Consider the following 17,381-nt stretch of genomic DNA (forward strand, 5'->3'; position numbering starts at 1 on the left):
TAAGGGCATAGGTCTCCTCAGCGTGCAGTCTTGACGTTCTTTGGATTGTGCATGCAGAGGGACGCTCCACCAGGCCCCTCGATTCTTGCCTCGGCGGCCCGTGCATTAAACCGACGCACTCCGTGCTTCCTCATTCCGGGACTTCGAACCGCCGGGTTGGCTGCGGCCGCTCGCGGCGAATTGAGACTTCTGGGCGACGAGGCTTCCTCAGACCTGACCGAGAGGCGTGGAGAAATCCTCCTCACCACAGCGTGCCCAGTCTGCTTCGGGCGTCGCGCCCGCGCAGATCCGCGCGCGGACTCAAACGGAGCCGGGACGCGCGGTGTTTGTCATTCAGCGCACAGAAGCACCACGTGGCGGCGTTGGTGGAGCAGTGAATACTCGAGTTCATTTTATCTTCGTGGAGACCGCGTTACTGAGCGAAGATGGCGGAAGCATTCGCGCATGCGTCCCTGCCGCCGCGTCGCCTGCTGGCCGCCTGCGGTTTCGCCGCGATGGCCTTCGCAACCCCTTTGCTGGCGTATGGAACTGAAGGTGACAGAGCACCGCAGAGGAGCCCTGAAGCAGCCACCAGCCCCTCTTTTTCTGAAGGTCGGCTGATGATGCGAAGGGGAGGCGCTCGCAGCGCCGAGGGCGCACAGAAGGACGCTGACCCTCGCGCGGCAGCGAAGCTGCGTCCGGAGGACGCGGTGAACCAGTTGATGGTAGAGCTCCTGGAAGACAACGCAGAGTATCAAGCGCTTCAGCGACGTCGCCACCTGGAGAACATTGTTAAGCGCTATGCGGATGAGGAGTCGGTGCACGTCGAGGACCACGCGCTTTTTCAGAAGGAGCGCCAACGCCTTCTTCGCCTCGACAAGAGATGGAACATGTGGGTGACTCTTCTGGGGACGACTCTTCTACTGACGCTGGCCGCCTCAGGTTCCGCACTCTTCCGCGAACACTTTTACGGCGAATGGCAAGACACGCCCGCGGAGCGTCTCCACGAAAAGTTCTTGACTCAACTCCTGTGGGCGACGGCTTTCTTGAGCGCCCTCGTGAGCGTGTTCGCCAACTGGAGACGACAGCGAACCAACAAGAAATTCACCGAGCAGGGCGCACGCCTTGAACGCATGACCTACGAGGCAGGCGCTGGCGTCGACCCCCAGCGTGAGCCGCTGCTCGGTCCCACCGCTGAGGACGAGAAGCGACACCAGAGGGAGATGAGGAAACGCGCAGCGACGGAACAGCAGTGATGGCCACGCCCGAAAGCCAGTGCAAAAATAGTTTTACAGTTGCGCTTTTTGTAAAAATGAAGCCTAACCCACAGACCACAGCGAGTGAACGCTCGGGCCAACGCAAAGGACCGCCCAGACCGCTTTACGGTTTCCGGTACGGATCCCAGTCGTGGATTCGTTGCGCCTGAGACGTTGCTGGCGAAGCGCGTGTTTTTTGACGAGTATTCTGTCCCCGTGTCTTGGTCCACACAGTTTGCAGCTGTCACAGTGCTATCAGCTGACGTAGCATTCCGAGACCCCAGTCCTGTCTGTCCCTAGACGCCCTCAGCGGGCGTTTGACTTCTTAGAGAAACTGTATCAATTGTTCGCAACTACGGGGTATGGGCCGCCACTCGCACCGTGGAAATGCGCCACCCCTCATTGGGAACTCAGACACAGAATGCCAAGACATTATACACTTTATTCGCAACCGACTACGCTGCCCGCTGCGTGAGTTGACCAGCCACTCGCCTTTCCTTCCATGCATTTAAGGGATGTGAGAGCTAACGTGCCTCAGATGGCAGTGCACCGATGCTATTGGATTTTTGCCAGAAGGGTTGAATGCGACGGAAACTCCGCCACCGCTGCACCAACGGGGGAGAACCGACAAAAGCTTGTTTGGCATGCAGTGCCGCAGTGAATAAGAGTGCCGGTTACCCACTGCTTCAGCCTGCTGACGGTGCGGACAGGCGCGCAGTGCAGCGCTCTGACTCGTTTACTACAAGTTTGGAGCACCCTGACAAGACGTCTCGGAGTTGAATCAGCAGTCGATGACGACAGCGTACGGAAGTGATGAGCCCTACGACGGACCCGAGCGGTGCGGGGGCGGGGGCGGTTTTTACCACCCTCCAGCCCCATGGTGTGGAATTTCTGAAACCCGCAACATACGTACAGCAGAGCAGGTCTCTCTGCCAGGAAAACTGCAAGCGAGACAACTCCGTCACAGCGTTGTTGCCCTCCAAGGATGTCGACGTAAGGGCACTGCCGATCCGGTCACTTCGTCACCGGTACGGGGTCTGTCTGCGCCAGGCGAAGAGGCACGCCATGCACTTACGGAAAAGATCTCTTGGGAGGCCAGACACATGTGGATCCGCGGTGGCAGATGCTTACACATCGAGATACATACATATCGCATAACGCTGCAGCTGTGCTCCAGCGGATAGAATCAACCAGGTAGTAGCCGACGCACCTAATACACAGAGCCACGCTTCCCTCCTTCCTCCGCCATTCGGAGACCGCATGAGCCTCTTAGTTCCCACAGTCTCACATCCGCAGAGTACGCTGCCTACATTCCCGTCTTCAGAGCCGCGGACACTCGAGCAGCCTACGCGCTGCGACTTCTGCGCTCCAGCAGATCCACGACTGTCAAATAGAGGTGAGACCGCTCTGTAGAGCAGTGCGAGGCCCTGTGCTGTGAGCATAGACGCGCGAAGTGACATCTTCGGCAAGAACTCAACGCCATAGACTCTGGCCGCCACGCCTTTGAACCTGTGCGGCGGAGGATCGCTCCGGGTGTTTGCGCCACTAGCGTCCGTTTTTTGCCTGGGGATGATGACTTATGCCACCAGGGTACATCTAAACCATCTAAACGTGGCTGCCAGTCGTGAAGGCCGAGGAGTAACTTGGGATTCGTGCAGCAATGACCAGGAGGAAGAAAGGTCACTGAAGTGAGGCCTCGATTCACCCGCGCGCAAGAGGGTCGCTCCCGCGCGCTCGTGAACGACGACGTTGCACCAGATCCGCGAGAAATGCTGCCGGTATGTCTTGTCGTAATTTTCGCGGGATGCTTGGTGAACACCGTCGTACGGCTTCTTGAGCGAACAAGGGAGCTCTTCACCTCCAAAATGCCCTGTCGAAGCGTCAGACTTTCTTTTGTGGACTTCGATGCTTGGCGGGGCTTGGCGCAGCCAAGGCGCGGCGCTGCACCGGCTCTCTTCGGGGTTCGATGCTGAGCTCCGAGTCGCCGCGGATGAGGGCGCGGTTCCTGCGCGAATGCAGAGTTCTGACTCGAAACCCTCGCGAAACGGCAGGGTTGAATAACCTATTTTAGCCGTGCTGCAGATATCAAGCCAAACATTCTACTTGTGTGCAGATCTCCAGTCCGCTGGGCACGTTCTTTACAACTTGTCGCGCACGGATTTCCCGTGGCTGGCTGCCTTGCGCTCAGTTGCGAACGCGTGGCGCCCGTTTGTGATTCTCCATTTGCTTTCTGCCGTCCTTGTCCAACCTTCATCTGTTGGCTTGAACATTTTGTCGCGCGTCTGGTAAAGTCGCCAGTTCACGCTTCTGCCGCTGAATGACCCTCTTTTTTTCCTTCACCAGAGTTGCAGTGAGGGCGACGCCGACGAGCCAGCGCATGTCCCCCGCAATCGCTCTTCTAGCTGTACGAGAAAGAGGCCTTGGCGTCGATGGCATGTCTCCATCCGCGGCTTCAAGCGACTATGCATGGCATTTTTCTGTTCAAGATACTCGATTCAGCCAACGCAAGCTCACGCAACCTGCATGGAGCAAGCGACTGACATTCCCTGTCCTGCGCTCTGCTGCTCCCTTCCAGCAGACTTCGCGCGCCCGTGCGGACCCCAGTCGCAGACTCAGAAACTCTCGCAGTTTTGAGCAACTCTCTGTCGACGCCGTGGGCGTTTTTTTCGTCGTTGAAGGCTGGTGCTGCACTTTGTTCCCGCCTCACCGACCGACTCAGCTGACCCTTCTCAACTGGATGCCTTCACTCGCCTCGTGTTTGCACGTTTTTTCGCCTTGAGATCCGCGGCACCTCAGCGCCTCCTCTGCGATTGCAGCTATCTGCATAACGGCTTGACACTCCCTTAACGGGGAACGACATCCAAGGTCTCCATCTCTTTCTCGGCCTAGCATCTGAGACTGCGTCTTTTCTGTCCTCCCCTCCTCTGCTGTCACCTGTCTTATGAGTCTGCCTGAATTCGCCGTCGCCATTCCCGATGTCTCGTTCCCGCGTTCCCTGCCTTCGCAAGCTAGGCACGGCGTTTCGCTCGCTGTCAGCTGCACCATGAGTCCATTGAATTCAGCTCTCGCTCTGGCCTCTACCGTCCTCGCAGACGCCTTCTTTCCTGTCGCAGGATCGCCACGCTCGTCTCCTCGCCCTTGTCCCCTCCCCCCCCTCTGAGGCTCTCATCATCCATCGAACGGCGACCTTGCGCATCCCATCTTCCCTCTTCACTCTGTCTCCATCTGCTCACTCCTGACGTCTGGAGAGGCGTCGGCTCTGTCCACGCATCGTCTTCCTAGCTCTTCACTAGCTACCGAGGGGAGTGCGCGGCGTTTTGTCGCACTCCTCCTACCGCCATTTTGGCGATACGAACTCTCTCAGCTTCCTGGTTCGGTGTTTTCTCCCTCGCTGCGGCTTTGCTCTGAGAAGGTGACAAAGGGAGACCCAACAAGGTCTCCCCTGACGGCTGTGTATCCTTCCATCGGAGGGTCGCGTCGGCTGCGTGACGGGAGTAGGTCACGGGCTCCTCCACGTCTTGTCGAGCCCGCAGGGCGAGATCGTTTTTTTTTTTTTTTTCGGTGGATGGGGTTTCAAATCACAACAAAAGGTCGTCTCCGTCCCTTTTGTCGTGAGCGTAAGGGCTTTGTTTCAGGGATCGAGAGGCGGCATCTGCACGCGCCGGGGTTGACCTCAACAGTTGCTGTCTCGTCGCGCATTTTCCCGCCACAACCGCAGCTAGGGCGTCTGGCGTAAGGACCTCTTTTTTGTCGCCTCGCTCGCGGACGTGTTCCTCTGCAGTCTCTTCCTGCTTTCCTTCCCGGTCTTCAGAAATAGAGAAGAGTCTATCTCCGTTCCGCTGGACTGCCGCCTCCAGCCGAGCCTTCCCACGGGCTACGCAGGCGTCTTCTTCCTTCTTTCGACGGCTTCACCGCCTCTCTTCCATGTTTCCCTCGAGACTTCCGTTTCTTTCCTGCCTGCATTGCCAAAGCGCCAGCTCGGCCAGCGCCCCTCTCGCCCTCCCGAGGGGGCTCGGTAAATCGGAAAATGGCGGACATCATAGGAGAGGCTCGAGACACCTCTGCCTCCCGTTACTTAATCGCGGATCTGGAGGATTTAGAGTCCTCCAGCGGAGACAGTCTAGTCCCGTACCGGCATTCGAGCAAAGTTTTCTCCGGCGCGGAGGTCTCCAATTTGTACAGTTCTGCTCCCGATGCGTTGGGCGGCTTCCGCAGGCCGCGGGGCCTGCTTGACGACGACCCCGTTGGGCTCCACGGCCAGGCGCTGTCGCCGGTTAGGGACAGCTCCGGCGTCGGCCGGCGCGCGGCTCCTCAAATGTCTCCAGCGGACTTGAAGGCCCAGGTGCGGCTGCGGAACATGTATGGCAAGCCCATGCGACCCGACGACATCCTCGTCACGCGGATCCTGACGGGGGAGAAAAGTTACTGGGAAGCCTTGGACGAGCTGAGGAACCTGTGTGCGACGCTCACCGTGGAGAATGAGAAGCTGAAGACAAACAACGCCAAGGCGACGACGCGGGCGCTGGAGCTCGAGCAGAAGAGTCGCGCGGAGGTTCGAAGGCTACAGACTCTGCAGCGAGTGACGCAAGACGAGCTGGAAATGAAGGTGCAAGACTTGACTGCAGAGAATTCGCGCCTCCGGCAAGCGCGAGATGCAGAGCGGACGCTGAAGGAGCAGCGGAGTCAGCTGCAGAAGCAGTTGGACCGGTTTCGAATGGAAAGCGAAGAGAAAGGGAAACTTGCCGTCCAGCGAGGGCGCGAGCTCCAGCTCCTCAGGGAGGAGGCGCGCCGCAGCACGGAGGCGGCTGAGGCCATGAAGGCGCGAGCGGAGAGCCTCCAAGCGAAGCTCGCTGAAGCGATCTCTCAGAAGAATCTCCTCTTGATTCGCGTGAAGAAAGACATACGAGACATCCAGGATTCGGCTCAACAAGCGCGAGAAGCAGTGCTGGTTGAGAAGGCGCGAAGCGAGCAACAGGCCGCCGAAGTCGAGAAGCACGCTCAGATGCAGATTCAGATCCACGAGCGCAAGATTCGAGACCTGCAGCAGACCGTCGCGTCGGAAGAGAGCCAGGGGGAGTACTACCGGCGGAAGTTTGAGGACGCCTCCAAGCAGCTCGCGAAGCTCAAGACGCAGATCGACAGCGCGCAGAATCGAACGGAGACAGATTTGGCTCTCCGGGAACGCAAAGTCCAGGAGCTCAACGAAAGCCTCAACAATGCGCAGAAGGCTCGCGACCGCAGTGCGCAGGAACTCAACGCCCTGCGCTCCAAATTCAACACTCTCCGAGGAGAACTCGAGCGCGCGGAGCAGAAGCGAAATCACGCTGAACAAGAGGCGATTCGAGCCAAGGTAAGAGAAGCTCCGTAGCCCACGGGAGCGCGCATCAGACTTCCTAGCCGTTTAGCCAGCCAGCAGGCGAATCCAGGCAGGCATGGGGATCCCCCCCCGCGAAGACGATCAGGTGGCGTCTATAAAGGCCTTATTCTACGTGAGAGATTTAGGCACTACTCGACTCCTCGCTTTCGTTCTTGGAGGGAAATCCAATTTTTCTGGTCGTCCTTTCCTTGTGGCGTTTCTGCGCTCCACTGTGACTAGGCTCGCTGCTTCCTAGAGCGGATGACGCGAAGCCCGAAAACCGTGGCTGCGGGTGTCTCTCACCATGTGCGTCAAAAGCGCCTCCCGCTGCGACACTCCGGCTGGTGTCGTTTTGTGTCTGCTCGCAGGCCCAAGTTGAGTCTCTGGAGATGGCGCGCAACACGTTGGAAGGCAAGACGAGCGAGATTCAGTTGGAACGGTCGGGGCTTCTGGAGAAGCTGCAGCTCGCCGAGCGCGAGGTCGCGGAGCTGCGCGAGGAGAAGGCCAAAATCAAGTCTTCGCTCGACCTAGCTTATCAGAAGGAGCAGTTTCGCCTCATGGAGGAAAACAGCCGCCTGGGGACGGATCTCAAGGTCTGCCAGCAGCAGCTGGAGTCGCTGACTCGCCAGAAGGAGCAGCTCCAGACGGAGTCCGAGCGTCTGCGCGGCTCCGAGGAGGAACTCAGAGACATGCAAGTCGACTTTCTGAAAATGAAGACGACTCTGCAGCTCGTTCAGGGTCGACCCTGCGAGACTTCGAAACTCGTCGCAGAGGGCGTTGTTCAAGTTCTTCGGGCCTACTCGGAGCTCAAGAAATCGACTGAAGTAGGCCACTCCTGCCGCAGTGAAAGCCCCATACAGACGTGCCGTTCCTTTTCCTCTCCCGGATTCCTGTTTCTCTAGGCTACTCAGCAGGTGTATTCGTCTGCCTTCTGCCCACGCGCGTCTCTGTCTTCTCAACCGGAAGCATCCAAGTTTTCTCCACTCGTGGACGCCGCTCTGCGGGAATTTGTCTCACTCCCTCTTGGCAGCTCGAACATATGCCCAGCGTTCTTCTTTGTTCTCAATAGCTTCGCACTCTCCTGTATCTTCGTTTTTTCTTCCACGCCGAGCTGTGCCTGCTACGCCCGTCGTGACCACGCTCCAGGTTGGTGGGGAGTGCAACTCCGCCGACCCTGACAGACTTTCCTTGCTGCTCGCTTTGCGCCGATTTCTGCGTTTTTTTCTGCGTCTCTGGCTTCTCCTCTCAGGCTCAAGAGCAGTCGATGGCCTCCCTGTCTCAGAAAAATCAGGCGCTGAACCAGAAGGTGAACGAAGCTGCGACGCTGGCGCGTGAGATCCACACGCTGGAGTCCGAGAATCGATCGCTGAGTGACCATATCGCCGCACTGACGAGCGAGCTGAGGAAGGTTGGCGACCAGCAGACGGCTTTGCAGCTCGAGAAGGAGGCGCAGGACGAGGCGCATCGCCAGCAGTTCGATCGCCTGCAGCGAGAGGCTGAGCTGCGTCGCCGCGACATGGAGAATCAGCTGGAGCACGCGCGTGAGAGGCACCGCGAGGAGAGCTCGAAGCTCTTGGGCGAGTTGGATCGCTGCAGAAAGTTTCTCGAGGCGGAGAAAAAGAGGTGCATCGACCTGCAGTCCAAGCTAGACGAGACAGAAATGGAGGCCAGACGCCACGCGGAAGACCTCGAGAAGCGCCACCAGGAGCAGCTGCGCGACCGCAAGGCGCAGCTCGACGCGCTGAGCACAGAGCGGGACGAGGCCGTGGAGGAGATGAAGGCGGAAATCGAGAAGCTGCGGAAGACAAACGACGAAGCTCTGAAGGCCGCCACGGCTGAGAAAGACCGAGCGATCGCGGAGATCGAGAGCCGGCACCAGCAGACGCTGGACAACATGCGAACACAGCAGGAGCAGCAGACCACGACGCAGCACCACCAGAGACAGGAGCTGCAGCAGCGCCTCCAGCAGATGGAGCTTTCTTTCCAGGACACGGAGGCGAGTTTGCGGCGCGAGCTCGAGGCGAAGAACGCAGACCTGCGGGCGCTGCAGAGCAAGAAAGACAGCCTGGAGCGCGAGCTGAGCGCTGCGAAGGAGCGGCTTGAGGAAGAGCATCGCAGCGCGGACAGGAACTTCGAGAAACTCAAGCGCGACAAGCAAACCGAAGTCGAGAGACTCCAGCGAGAACTGGACGAGCTCAAGAGCAGGGCAGCCGACGAGGCCAGCGACGCAGCCGAGAAGGTGAAGGCCGCCGAGAGCGAGCTCAAGAACACGCGCGACCAGCTGAAGGCGACCAAGACGACGGTGGAAGAGAAGGATGGTCTGCTGGAAACCGCGAAAGCCAAGTACGCAGACCTGGCGAACAAACACAATGAGCTGGTTCAGAAGTACAACGACCTCGTAGACGAAAGCAAGCAGCTGAAGAAGGACCTCAATGACGCCGCAGAGGAGAGGGAGGCTCACGAGAAGCAAATCAGGAAGCTCATGGACACCCAGGCCCTCGAGCAACAGGAACTTGCGGCCGTCAAGCAAAAAGAAAAAGACGCAGCTGCAGCTGGAGACAGACTCAACGCGGAACTTGACAAACTGAAAGCCGACCACCGGGCTGCCGAGCTCAAACTAAAGAAAGACATCGATGCACTCACCACAGACAAAGAGGCTCTTGAGGTAGGGAAACGGACAGCCAAAAACAAGCTGGCGTGCTTTCTTTTCGCCAGTCCTTGTGTGCTTCTGTTCTCGCTGCAGCCACACACTAGCGGGCTTCTTTGGGTGGGCGGGATGACAGTTCTTTGCCGCAGGCCTCCTGTTCCTTCATGCCTGTCTCGGGCGCCTTTCGCCGGGCGGTCTTTTTTTCCGCCTTCTCCTCCCCCGTTTTTTGATTCGTTTTTGCTTCTTCGTCATTCAGTGCAGCTTGGGAGGACTGCATTCTACACTCAGGGTGTCGTTGCTTGTCCCTGTACTTCGTTAACGGTTTTCCATCACTTCACTCTATTCATTGCTGCCTGTCCGTCTACTCCGTTCGCTCCTCTCTCTCTTGAGTCCACTGTTTTTTTTCCACCGCTTTGCAGCGTGCGTCTTCTTCCTCGCCGAAAACTGCACCTGAGCTGCGCCGCCTTCTGGAAGAAGCCATTCGTGTGCACCTAGACGGGTTCTGCGGTGCCTGGGCGATCGATGCCTCACAGGTTTTTTGAAGGGCTTTGTTTCTTTTTTTTTCTGCAGGCCAAGCTGAGCCAAGTCCAGCGCATGAGCGGCGAGGACGCGGACTCAAAGAATCGACGGCTGGAGCAGCTGACTCGCGAAAAAGCGGATCTCGAGAAGGTTCGCGAGCGCCTGGAAGAGGAGAAAGCGACGTTGGAGCAGCAGCAGCGAACGGCGGCTAGTGAAGCGAAAACGAAACAAGAAGAACTCGAACACAAGGTCTCGCAGCTCAACAAGCACGTCCAGAGCCTCCAAAAAGAACTCCAAGAAGCGCGAAGCGCCGCGAGCGCCGCAGGGGCGCGGCCAAAGGCCGCCCCCGCCGCCAACGCGCCACCTCCAGGCGCGCCGCAGCAGACCGCCCCGCCAGCTGCAGCGCCTGAGGAACCTCCTGGTAAGAGAGCCTGCATCATCAGCCAGTCTGCATCTCAGTCTATCTGGTTAGCCGCTGAGACGCATATACAACATTCCATGTACGTCAGCGGATCCAGGTTTCCTCACCGGTGCCAATGCATTTACGCCCCAGGCTTGGTCTTCCGCTGCACACGGCCGTCTGCTGTCTGCCTACCTAGGAAGTGCCCGCATCTGGTAGGGATCTGCGGATTACCGGGTTTTATCGAAGCCTGGGGCTTATTTCTTGCGAAGCTGCACTCTTCGGCCTGTTGGAAACCCTATATGGCCTCTCTGCGTCTCGTCTGTCTCTCCTGCGCTGGATATTCTTGTTCGTTTGTCCGTGTCTGTTGCCTCGCGATGTGCGTCCCTCCATCGCCTGCTTCGTGTGTCTCTTCGCTCTTCCTGTTGCTCGCAGCGGAAGGCGGATTATTCTCGTGGTTCGGCGGAGGCGCAGCGGAGCCTCCGCCTGCGGAAGAGCCCGCAGCAGCGGCTGGAGAAGCCGCGGCTCCAGAGAGCCAGCAGGAGGAATCCTCGGGCTGGGGGTGGTGGTAAGGAACTCGCAACTTCTCAGAAAACCAGAAAAAAGGCACGAGGAAGCTGGAAGCGGGCGCACTCGACCCCGGCGGCGCACGCTGGACACCCGTACGCGGGCGCCACCTACAGGTATTGGCCTCCCTATATATATATATATATATATATATGTACATATGCTTGTACGTACATACATATTTATCTATGCGTATGTATACATTTATATACACACACACATCTGTGGATGTGCGTGCTTGCCCGCTTGAAGAAATTCAGTGTGGTGGCGAGGGACCCGGAAGCTGACGTCCTAGAGGACTGAGCTGATGCAGTGGAACAAGGAACGGACAGGTAGAAACAGAAGGGCACAACTGCGCGCCGACGTGCGCCGTAGACGGGGACACGTGCCTGTGTTCTAAGTGTGGAACTTCCTCGAGAGGCGTTTTGTTTTTTGATGAAGCAAAGCTTGCGTGAAGCGTTCCGTGACCGCACTTTCGAAGGAGCGTTGGGTCGTTTCGCGCGAACGATTTCGCTTTTCTTGTCTGTGTTTGTCGTCTGCATACACGGAAACCTTCCGACACACACGGGGGGAGAGCGCACATGACGCGAGAGCCAGCAAACGCCGATGCCGTTTCCCTGCGTCCATGGCCGCCTGCAGAAGGCCAGCTTTGTCAGTCGAGTGCATGCACGCACGTACATTTTGCATCGCTACTCATACGAGTACATGTGAACACACATCTACGCCGAGCCACGTATCCGTTGACTGCAGTTCAGGAGAGCGCCTGTAGGGATATTCAACAATGTGCCTATCTGCGAGAGTCTGTGTAATTCAGCAAATCTTTTTTTGTGGGGGAGCAAGCCCGTCAGCGAAGGCGGTGAGGCGCCGCTGCCGTGATGTTATGCACGAGGTCTGCTGCCGTCTCGGTTCGCTTTTTTGCCTCGCCCTGTTGGAACGCGGACTGCTGGCTGGTTTCCTTCAGCGTTCGTCTGCAGGTTTCCTTCTGTAGACTTTGCTTCGAGTGCAACGCAGTCACAGGCTCTCGTTTGTTCGCCGTTTGTCCTTTTTAACGCAGTTTGCGTTTGAGTTGTAGCCGTTCTCTCGCCTCGTCCATTGGCACTGAGAGGTGTGTCTTTTCAAAGCCTGGCATTTTGTCCGGTTCAAGAATCTCTCACGCGCATGCACGCGGCTATACGTGCTCTCCTCGCAGAGGCAGAGGCTCGTGCAGTGTGCTCTTTGTTTCAGCAGAAAACTGTGGAACCATTCGGATGGGTATTTAAGGTTTCCTGCGTGGTTCGCGGTTCGCCTTGCCCGAGTCTGCGCGGCTGTGGGTGCCGCCTCAGAGCTCGTTCTCTGTGAAGCAAGGCAGCCTCTCGTGATCTTCTCGTAGTGTGAAGAACAGGTCAAAATGTGACATTTCTGTGCGCCGGAGGGTGCGCCCCGAGCAAGTTCCTTCCCTCCGCGGCTTCGCTCGCCGTCAACTCGTGCGACGTTTCCCAGCCCCTAGCGACAACATACACAGCCGAAAGACAAACAAAATTTCTTCCCCCACAGATACGCGTACACACGTGCGCGCAGCTATCCTTTTCGAGGGACGAACCGCTGCCAAACCGGTATATGTATAAATACATATAGGAACGCCGACACGTGCGAAACACTAAAAAAGTGTGAAGGAATTCGTAAGACCGATACTCAGAGCGCCCCGAGATGAGACGCTGAATCGAGTGTTGCGCGGTTGCTCAACAGGCCACAGAGCACATCGGTAGAACTTCAGTTTCCACTGCCGAAGGGCCTGCTCTTACTCGCCCGGCACATAGTTTTCAGCACTGCACTCAAGTCTTCAACTATGCTGCTGAGACTTCTTGCTCTTCCACCAGCTCCATTCCAACGAGCGCGAGGGGTCGAGTAGTTCCGAGTCATGGAAACACCGCAACAAATCCAAACAAGACACCGCGGCGGAGCCAGAAGCCGATTTTGAGAGTATCCAAGAAATGGAGACACACGCCTCTCCAGCGCCTCAGCTGGAAGGGAGGGGGGGCGAGGGGGGGGCTGGACCTCACTGAGACAGGACGGCGGCGACTTGGGGACCCAGAGCCCGCGCCCGAACGTTGGGCTCCGTCGATCTGCGGAGGCGTCGAAGCGAGGAGTTCGTTACCCAGCCCTCGCGGGCGAATACAGCGACCAGATCTAGACACACCCGCTTTTTGCCGTAAACTTCATGCTAAGGTGCACACCGTGCGTGTGCCTGTTGCCTCTGCGGGCACGCAACTTAGAGACAGGGCGACAGTCAACTGTCGTCGTCGCCTGTAGGTCTTCTTTGCGTCGGCACTCTTTGAGTAGTCGTCAGCGCGCGCTTCGCGCTCTTTGCGAAGGCGACTGAAGCCTCTCCGGCCGCAGGCTGGCAAATGTGTTTGCTTTCGAGTTCGAATGGAAACGCGTTTTTTTCTCCTTCGGCAGTTAGCTGCAGAATCTGTTCGCCTCTTCCGGTCGCCACACCGAGGGCCCCCCCGCAGTCCCTCTTCTCGAGACAAGACGTCGCAGCGCCGAGCTTTTCTCTCGCTTTTCGTCGTCCTTCTCTCTGTTGGCCTCTTTCTCTCCATCCGCGGTGAACGCCCTTCTGCTCCCCGTAATCAGGTCAAAATGAGCGCGCAAGACCAGGCAAAACAAGCCGTGGTAAGCAACAACTTTCGCGCACTCCTGTGACGGGCCGTGGGGGAAGGGCTCCCACAACGGCGAGCCTTCTAGAAATGGAAAACGCCTTCGTGGAAACGCGTTCTCATATGCACACGCATTTAGAAGCAGGGACGGGGAGAGACCAGGGAGAGAAGCGGAGGAGGAGACGACGGGAAAAGGTCTCGAAGCCGGCGGAAGAAGCTCACGCAACGCAGACACTCTGCGTTATTCTGTGGGGTGCAATGTAGTAGAGAGCGCCGGAAATGCAGTGCGCTTTCGGTTCTTTTGTCGAGTTTGTCTGGAAGTCAGAAAACGCAGCACTGACGGTCGTTGCCGGCACCTCTTTTCCGCTCTCTTGCGCTCGCCACGAGGCCATCGCACCTGCCTCAGCGCACGCATGCCTGCTCTGAGTTTTCACGGTTCGCATCTCGGACTTGACCGATTTTCACTTCTTTCACTCTTTTCTGTGCCTGACACGGCTTCCCTGTGAACCTTTCTTCCTGCGTTTCGCTTGAGGTCTTTTCCTCCTTCGCCGCGATCCTCCACCTAAATTCGCCGTTCCCTGCTCCACCCCTGTCGCCCTCCGCCGACTCTTTGAACCGTCGCCCGGTCGTCCTGTCTCTCTTGCGTATATGGGCGTGCCTCGCGTCCGCGTCTGCCTTCGTATCGGAGAGATAGTCAGCTGCGTCTGCATCTGCATTTTCGCACCTTCTCTGCGCGTCTCTCAGGGCTACTTCGCCGTTGACACGTACGTGAAGAGCGGCATGCGGCTCGGGCTGGGCACGGGGACTACGGCGAAGTTCGTCGTGGATCGCATCGGCCAGAAGATGAAGGAGGGGACTCTGAAGGACATTCTCTGCGTTCCGACAAGCGAGGCAACCAGGAAGCAGGTAGGTTTCGCGCTTCACGAAGGCGGCAACGCCGCCCGCCATCCCCCCCTCGCTCGCGAGTCTCTCCATATCCACTCGACTTTCGTGATTTCCATCACGCGCGCACTTACCGCACTCACATCCTACGGCTACTCCCACACATGCTAGGGTTAGGGTTTGTGCTGCGCAGCTGTGGAGGACTGCCTGCCTCTTTCTGGTCGCTGCGGGCGCGGCGCCGCGTCGGCTGCGTCTGCTGCGTCGGCTGCGTCTACTGCGTCTGCTGCGTCGGCTGCGTCTACTGCGTCTGCTGCGTTGGCTGCGTCTACTGCGTCTGCTGCGTCTGCTGCGTCTGCGGCGTCTGCGGCGTCGGCTGCGTCTGCTGCGTTGGCTGCGTCTGCTGCGTCCGCTGCGTCTGCTGCGGGCGGGTTACGGGATCTCGAGTTTTCGTTTCTTCGCTTTTCTCAGGCGGAGGCCCTGGGCATTCCGCTGACGACTCTGGACAGCATCGACGGCCGGCTGGACGTGGCGATCGACGGCGCGGACGAAATTCTGCCGCCCGCGCTGGGGCTCGTGAAGGGGCGCGGCGGCGCCCTCCTCCGCGAGAAAATCGTCGCGGCTGCTTCCAAGACCTTCATCGTGGTGAGCAGCGCAGCAGCGGCGCGCGGCCGATCCGCGCCGAGATGCGCCCTCCCCCCTCGAGGGAGGGTTGGGGGAGGGGGGAGGGGGGGAGAGCGAACCCGCGAGCAGCGAAAGGCACAGAGGCCGCGGCAGACAGTGACTGAGGTGGGGGGGGGGGGGGGGGGGGGGGGGGGAGCGAAGGAGGGGAAAGACGACGCTCAAGCGGCTGATGATACAGAGGAAACCTGCAGACTGCAACCTCGACGCAGAAGGAGACGCGCACCAGACAGGGGAAACATCTGATCAAAGTAGGAGAAAGGAGGACGAAGACGGCGCAGAGACAGCGGGAGGCGTAGGGTGAAGGGGACAAGCGGATAGGACAAGGCGGGTGAACGACAGAAGAAAACTCGATACTTTGGAGCCCCGGCTGTTTCGTGGACGCCGCGTGCCGGCGCGCTGTTTCAGTGTTTCCATGCGGGCCTCTTCGACGGGCGCAGAGGTCGCGTTTTTTTCCTCATTCCCCGGGAGAGGGATCTCTGCCATGCACGCGAGCGCCCATGCAGGCCTGATGTTTTGTGGAGTTTCCCTTTTCTTTCGTGTTTCAGGCCGCAGACGGAAGCAAGCTTGTCGAGAACGGCATTGGCTCCACAGGCGCGATGCCGGTGGAGGTCACGGCGTTCTCGAGTTCCTACACTAAGCGCGTCATTGCGAATTTGCCGGTCGTCCGGCGCCACGGCGGCCGCGCGGAGTTCCGGCGCAGAGCCGGCGTGAGCTCGAGCAGCGGCGAGGAGTTGAAAGAGGAAGATCGGTTCGTCACAGACAACGGCAACTACATCGTAGATCTTTACTTCACCGAAATCGTGAAGGACCCTCAGGAGCTTGAAACAGAACTCAAGAAGGTGAGGAAGGAGCGAACACGGAGGAGGGAGAGACGCCAGGCGACAGACGACACGAGGATGGAATAGGGTCTAGGTCGAGGGTGGGTACCGTAGGACTCGAACGCCCCTCTGTACACCTGTAGCCGCCCCAGTTTGGCTGGTGTGTGAGGGCGTCAACGGCTGCTTCTCGCGTTTTCTTGCTGTTTTCGGCTTGCTGTTCAGGTTGCCGGCGTGGTGGAGACGGGCCTCTTCCTGGGCCTCGCCTCCGCGTGTTTGATTGGCAAGCCAGATGGATCAGTACAGACGATGACGGCGCAGCGTGCGTGAACGCATTGCCATTTGAAGACTTCTCAGTTTCTTTTTCTTCGCCCTGCATGAGAAGATGTACATCCCTGCTTCTCGGGTCATGCAGGGGCCTCCTGGAGGCTCTGCGGCGTGTGGAAGGCCCCGAGAGCCTCTGCAGAGAAATGTCCACCGCGTCGTGGTTCAAAAATGCAGTTTTTCTCTGTGCCTCGGAGGAGGACCCTCGCTGGCGGTTTTGTTCTGCTCGCGGCATCTCCGCAGGCGGAAACGGGGCGCCGCTGTTGCGGCGTGTGGTGATAAACCTGTCACTGTGTCGATTAAATAATTTATCTGGAGGAAACTGAACACGCTGGCCGGGCCGCGTGGAGGGACTGCCTCAGACGCGTGTGCCCTGAGGCTGCAGATGCAAACGTAAACACACATACGTTTATGTATATGTAGGTATCGGCAAAAATATTCACATGCATGCATGGCGAAGAGCCAATAGAATACTCGATCCTGGATAGTGTGGATCACTTGTACACAGAACATAGCACAGAGAGCCCGCGTGGAGAGAGATAGACGCATCCGCTGTGAATACGGTTCTTCCGTTGCCACGAGCTCCGTTCGATGCAAAAACGTGGACTCGCCAGGTACCCCTGCAAAGGGGATCGCCACACAACTTGCAGGATTCGTGCGCTCGCGTGCGCCGTTTATACATACATGCGCGGACAGAGGCGCCCATGTACTGCGTAGATTTATATCTGTATCTGTGAGGGAGCAGTTACGTGTGCTTCTGCAAGCAACGCGCCGAGGCGATGTAGCGGCTGCCGGCCAAGAGACGACTAGGTTTCAGGGGCGGCGCTCAGCTCGCCTGACTCTACTATGCTTCGCCGTTATCAGAAGCCACTTTTGTATTGCATGTCCTGCATGCACGTCTGTATAATCCACGTCGATGAGAGGTCGCGGCCAGGACGCGCTCTCAGACCTCAGACATGCGGGCGAAGGCCTTCCGAGATGGGCTGCGCGAGTGCGAGGGCTCCCGAGCGACAGTGACAAACGATCGCGCTCGCGACAGCGCACTTTTCACAGAGTCTTTTGAGTAGCGAACGTGCGTTCCACTCGAGAAATTCCCTTTCATGCAGACAGGGGAAGTAACCGGCAATACCAAGACGGAAGTAGCTTGCCGCACATGTGTGCGCATGCCAACTTCTTCAATACGCACTAGGCGCCGTCACAAGAGGCAAGACAGACGATGAACATGAGTGGGTCTCTGCGGCTTCAGTCCATAAGATAAAAGAACTATAGGGAAAGAAAGAACGATGTCCTCCTCCTGTTCCGTTTTCTTGCTGCCAAGT

General features: G+C 58.3%; 3 protein-coding genes across 3 annotated transcripts; all 3 read left to right on the plus strand.

Annotated features, from left to right (window-relative positions):
• Window positions 1–425: 425 nt before the first annotated feature.
• Window positions 426–1,235, plus strand: BESB_082130 (uncharacterized protein; the record flags this gene model as incomplete). The annotated part of the gene is made up of 1 exon (XM_029366563.1): window positions 426–1,235. One exon carries the CDS (start codon window positions 426–428, stop codon window positions 1,233–1,235), a length of 810 nt encoding a protein of 269 aa, XP_029217023.1.
• Window positions 1,236–5,262: 4,027 nt separating this feature from the next.
• Window positions 5,263–10,729, plus strand: BESB_082140 (uncharacterized protein; the record flags this gene model as incomplete). Its single annotated transcript, XM_029366564.1, has 5 exons — window positions 5,263–6,585; window positions 6,960–7,415; window positions 7,841–9,256; window positions 9,809–10,178; window positions 10,593–10,729. 5 exons carry the CDS (start codon window positions 5,263–5,265, stop codon window positions 10,727–10,729), a joined length of 3,702 nt encoding a protein of 1,233 aa, XP_029217024.1.
• A 2,614-nt stretch (window positions 10,730–13,343) lies between these two features.
• On the plus strand, window positions 13,344–16,068 carry BESB_082150 (ribulose 5-phosphate isomerase; the record flags this gene model as incomplete). The annotated part of the gene is made up of 5 exons (XM_029366565.1): window positions 13,344–13,376; window positions 14,105–14,266; window positions 14,711–14,884; window positions 15,469–15,762; window positions 15,964–16,068. 5 exons carry the CDS (start codon window positions 13,344–13,346, stop codon window positions 16,066–16,068), a joined length of 768 nt encoding a protein of 255 aa, XP_029217025.1.
• Between the last annotated feature and the right edge of the window lie 1,313 nt (window positions 16,069–17,381).

This window comes from Besnoitia besnoiti, chromosome VIII, assembly GCF_002563875.1.
Source record: "Besnoitia besnoiti strain Bb-Ger1 chromosome VIII, whole genome shotgun sequence".
Taxonomy (NCBI): Eukaryota; Apicomplexa; class Conoidasida; order Eucoccidiorida; family Sarcocystidae; genus Besnoitia; species Besnoitia besnoiti.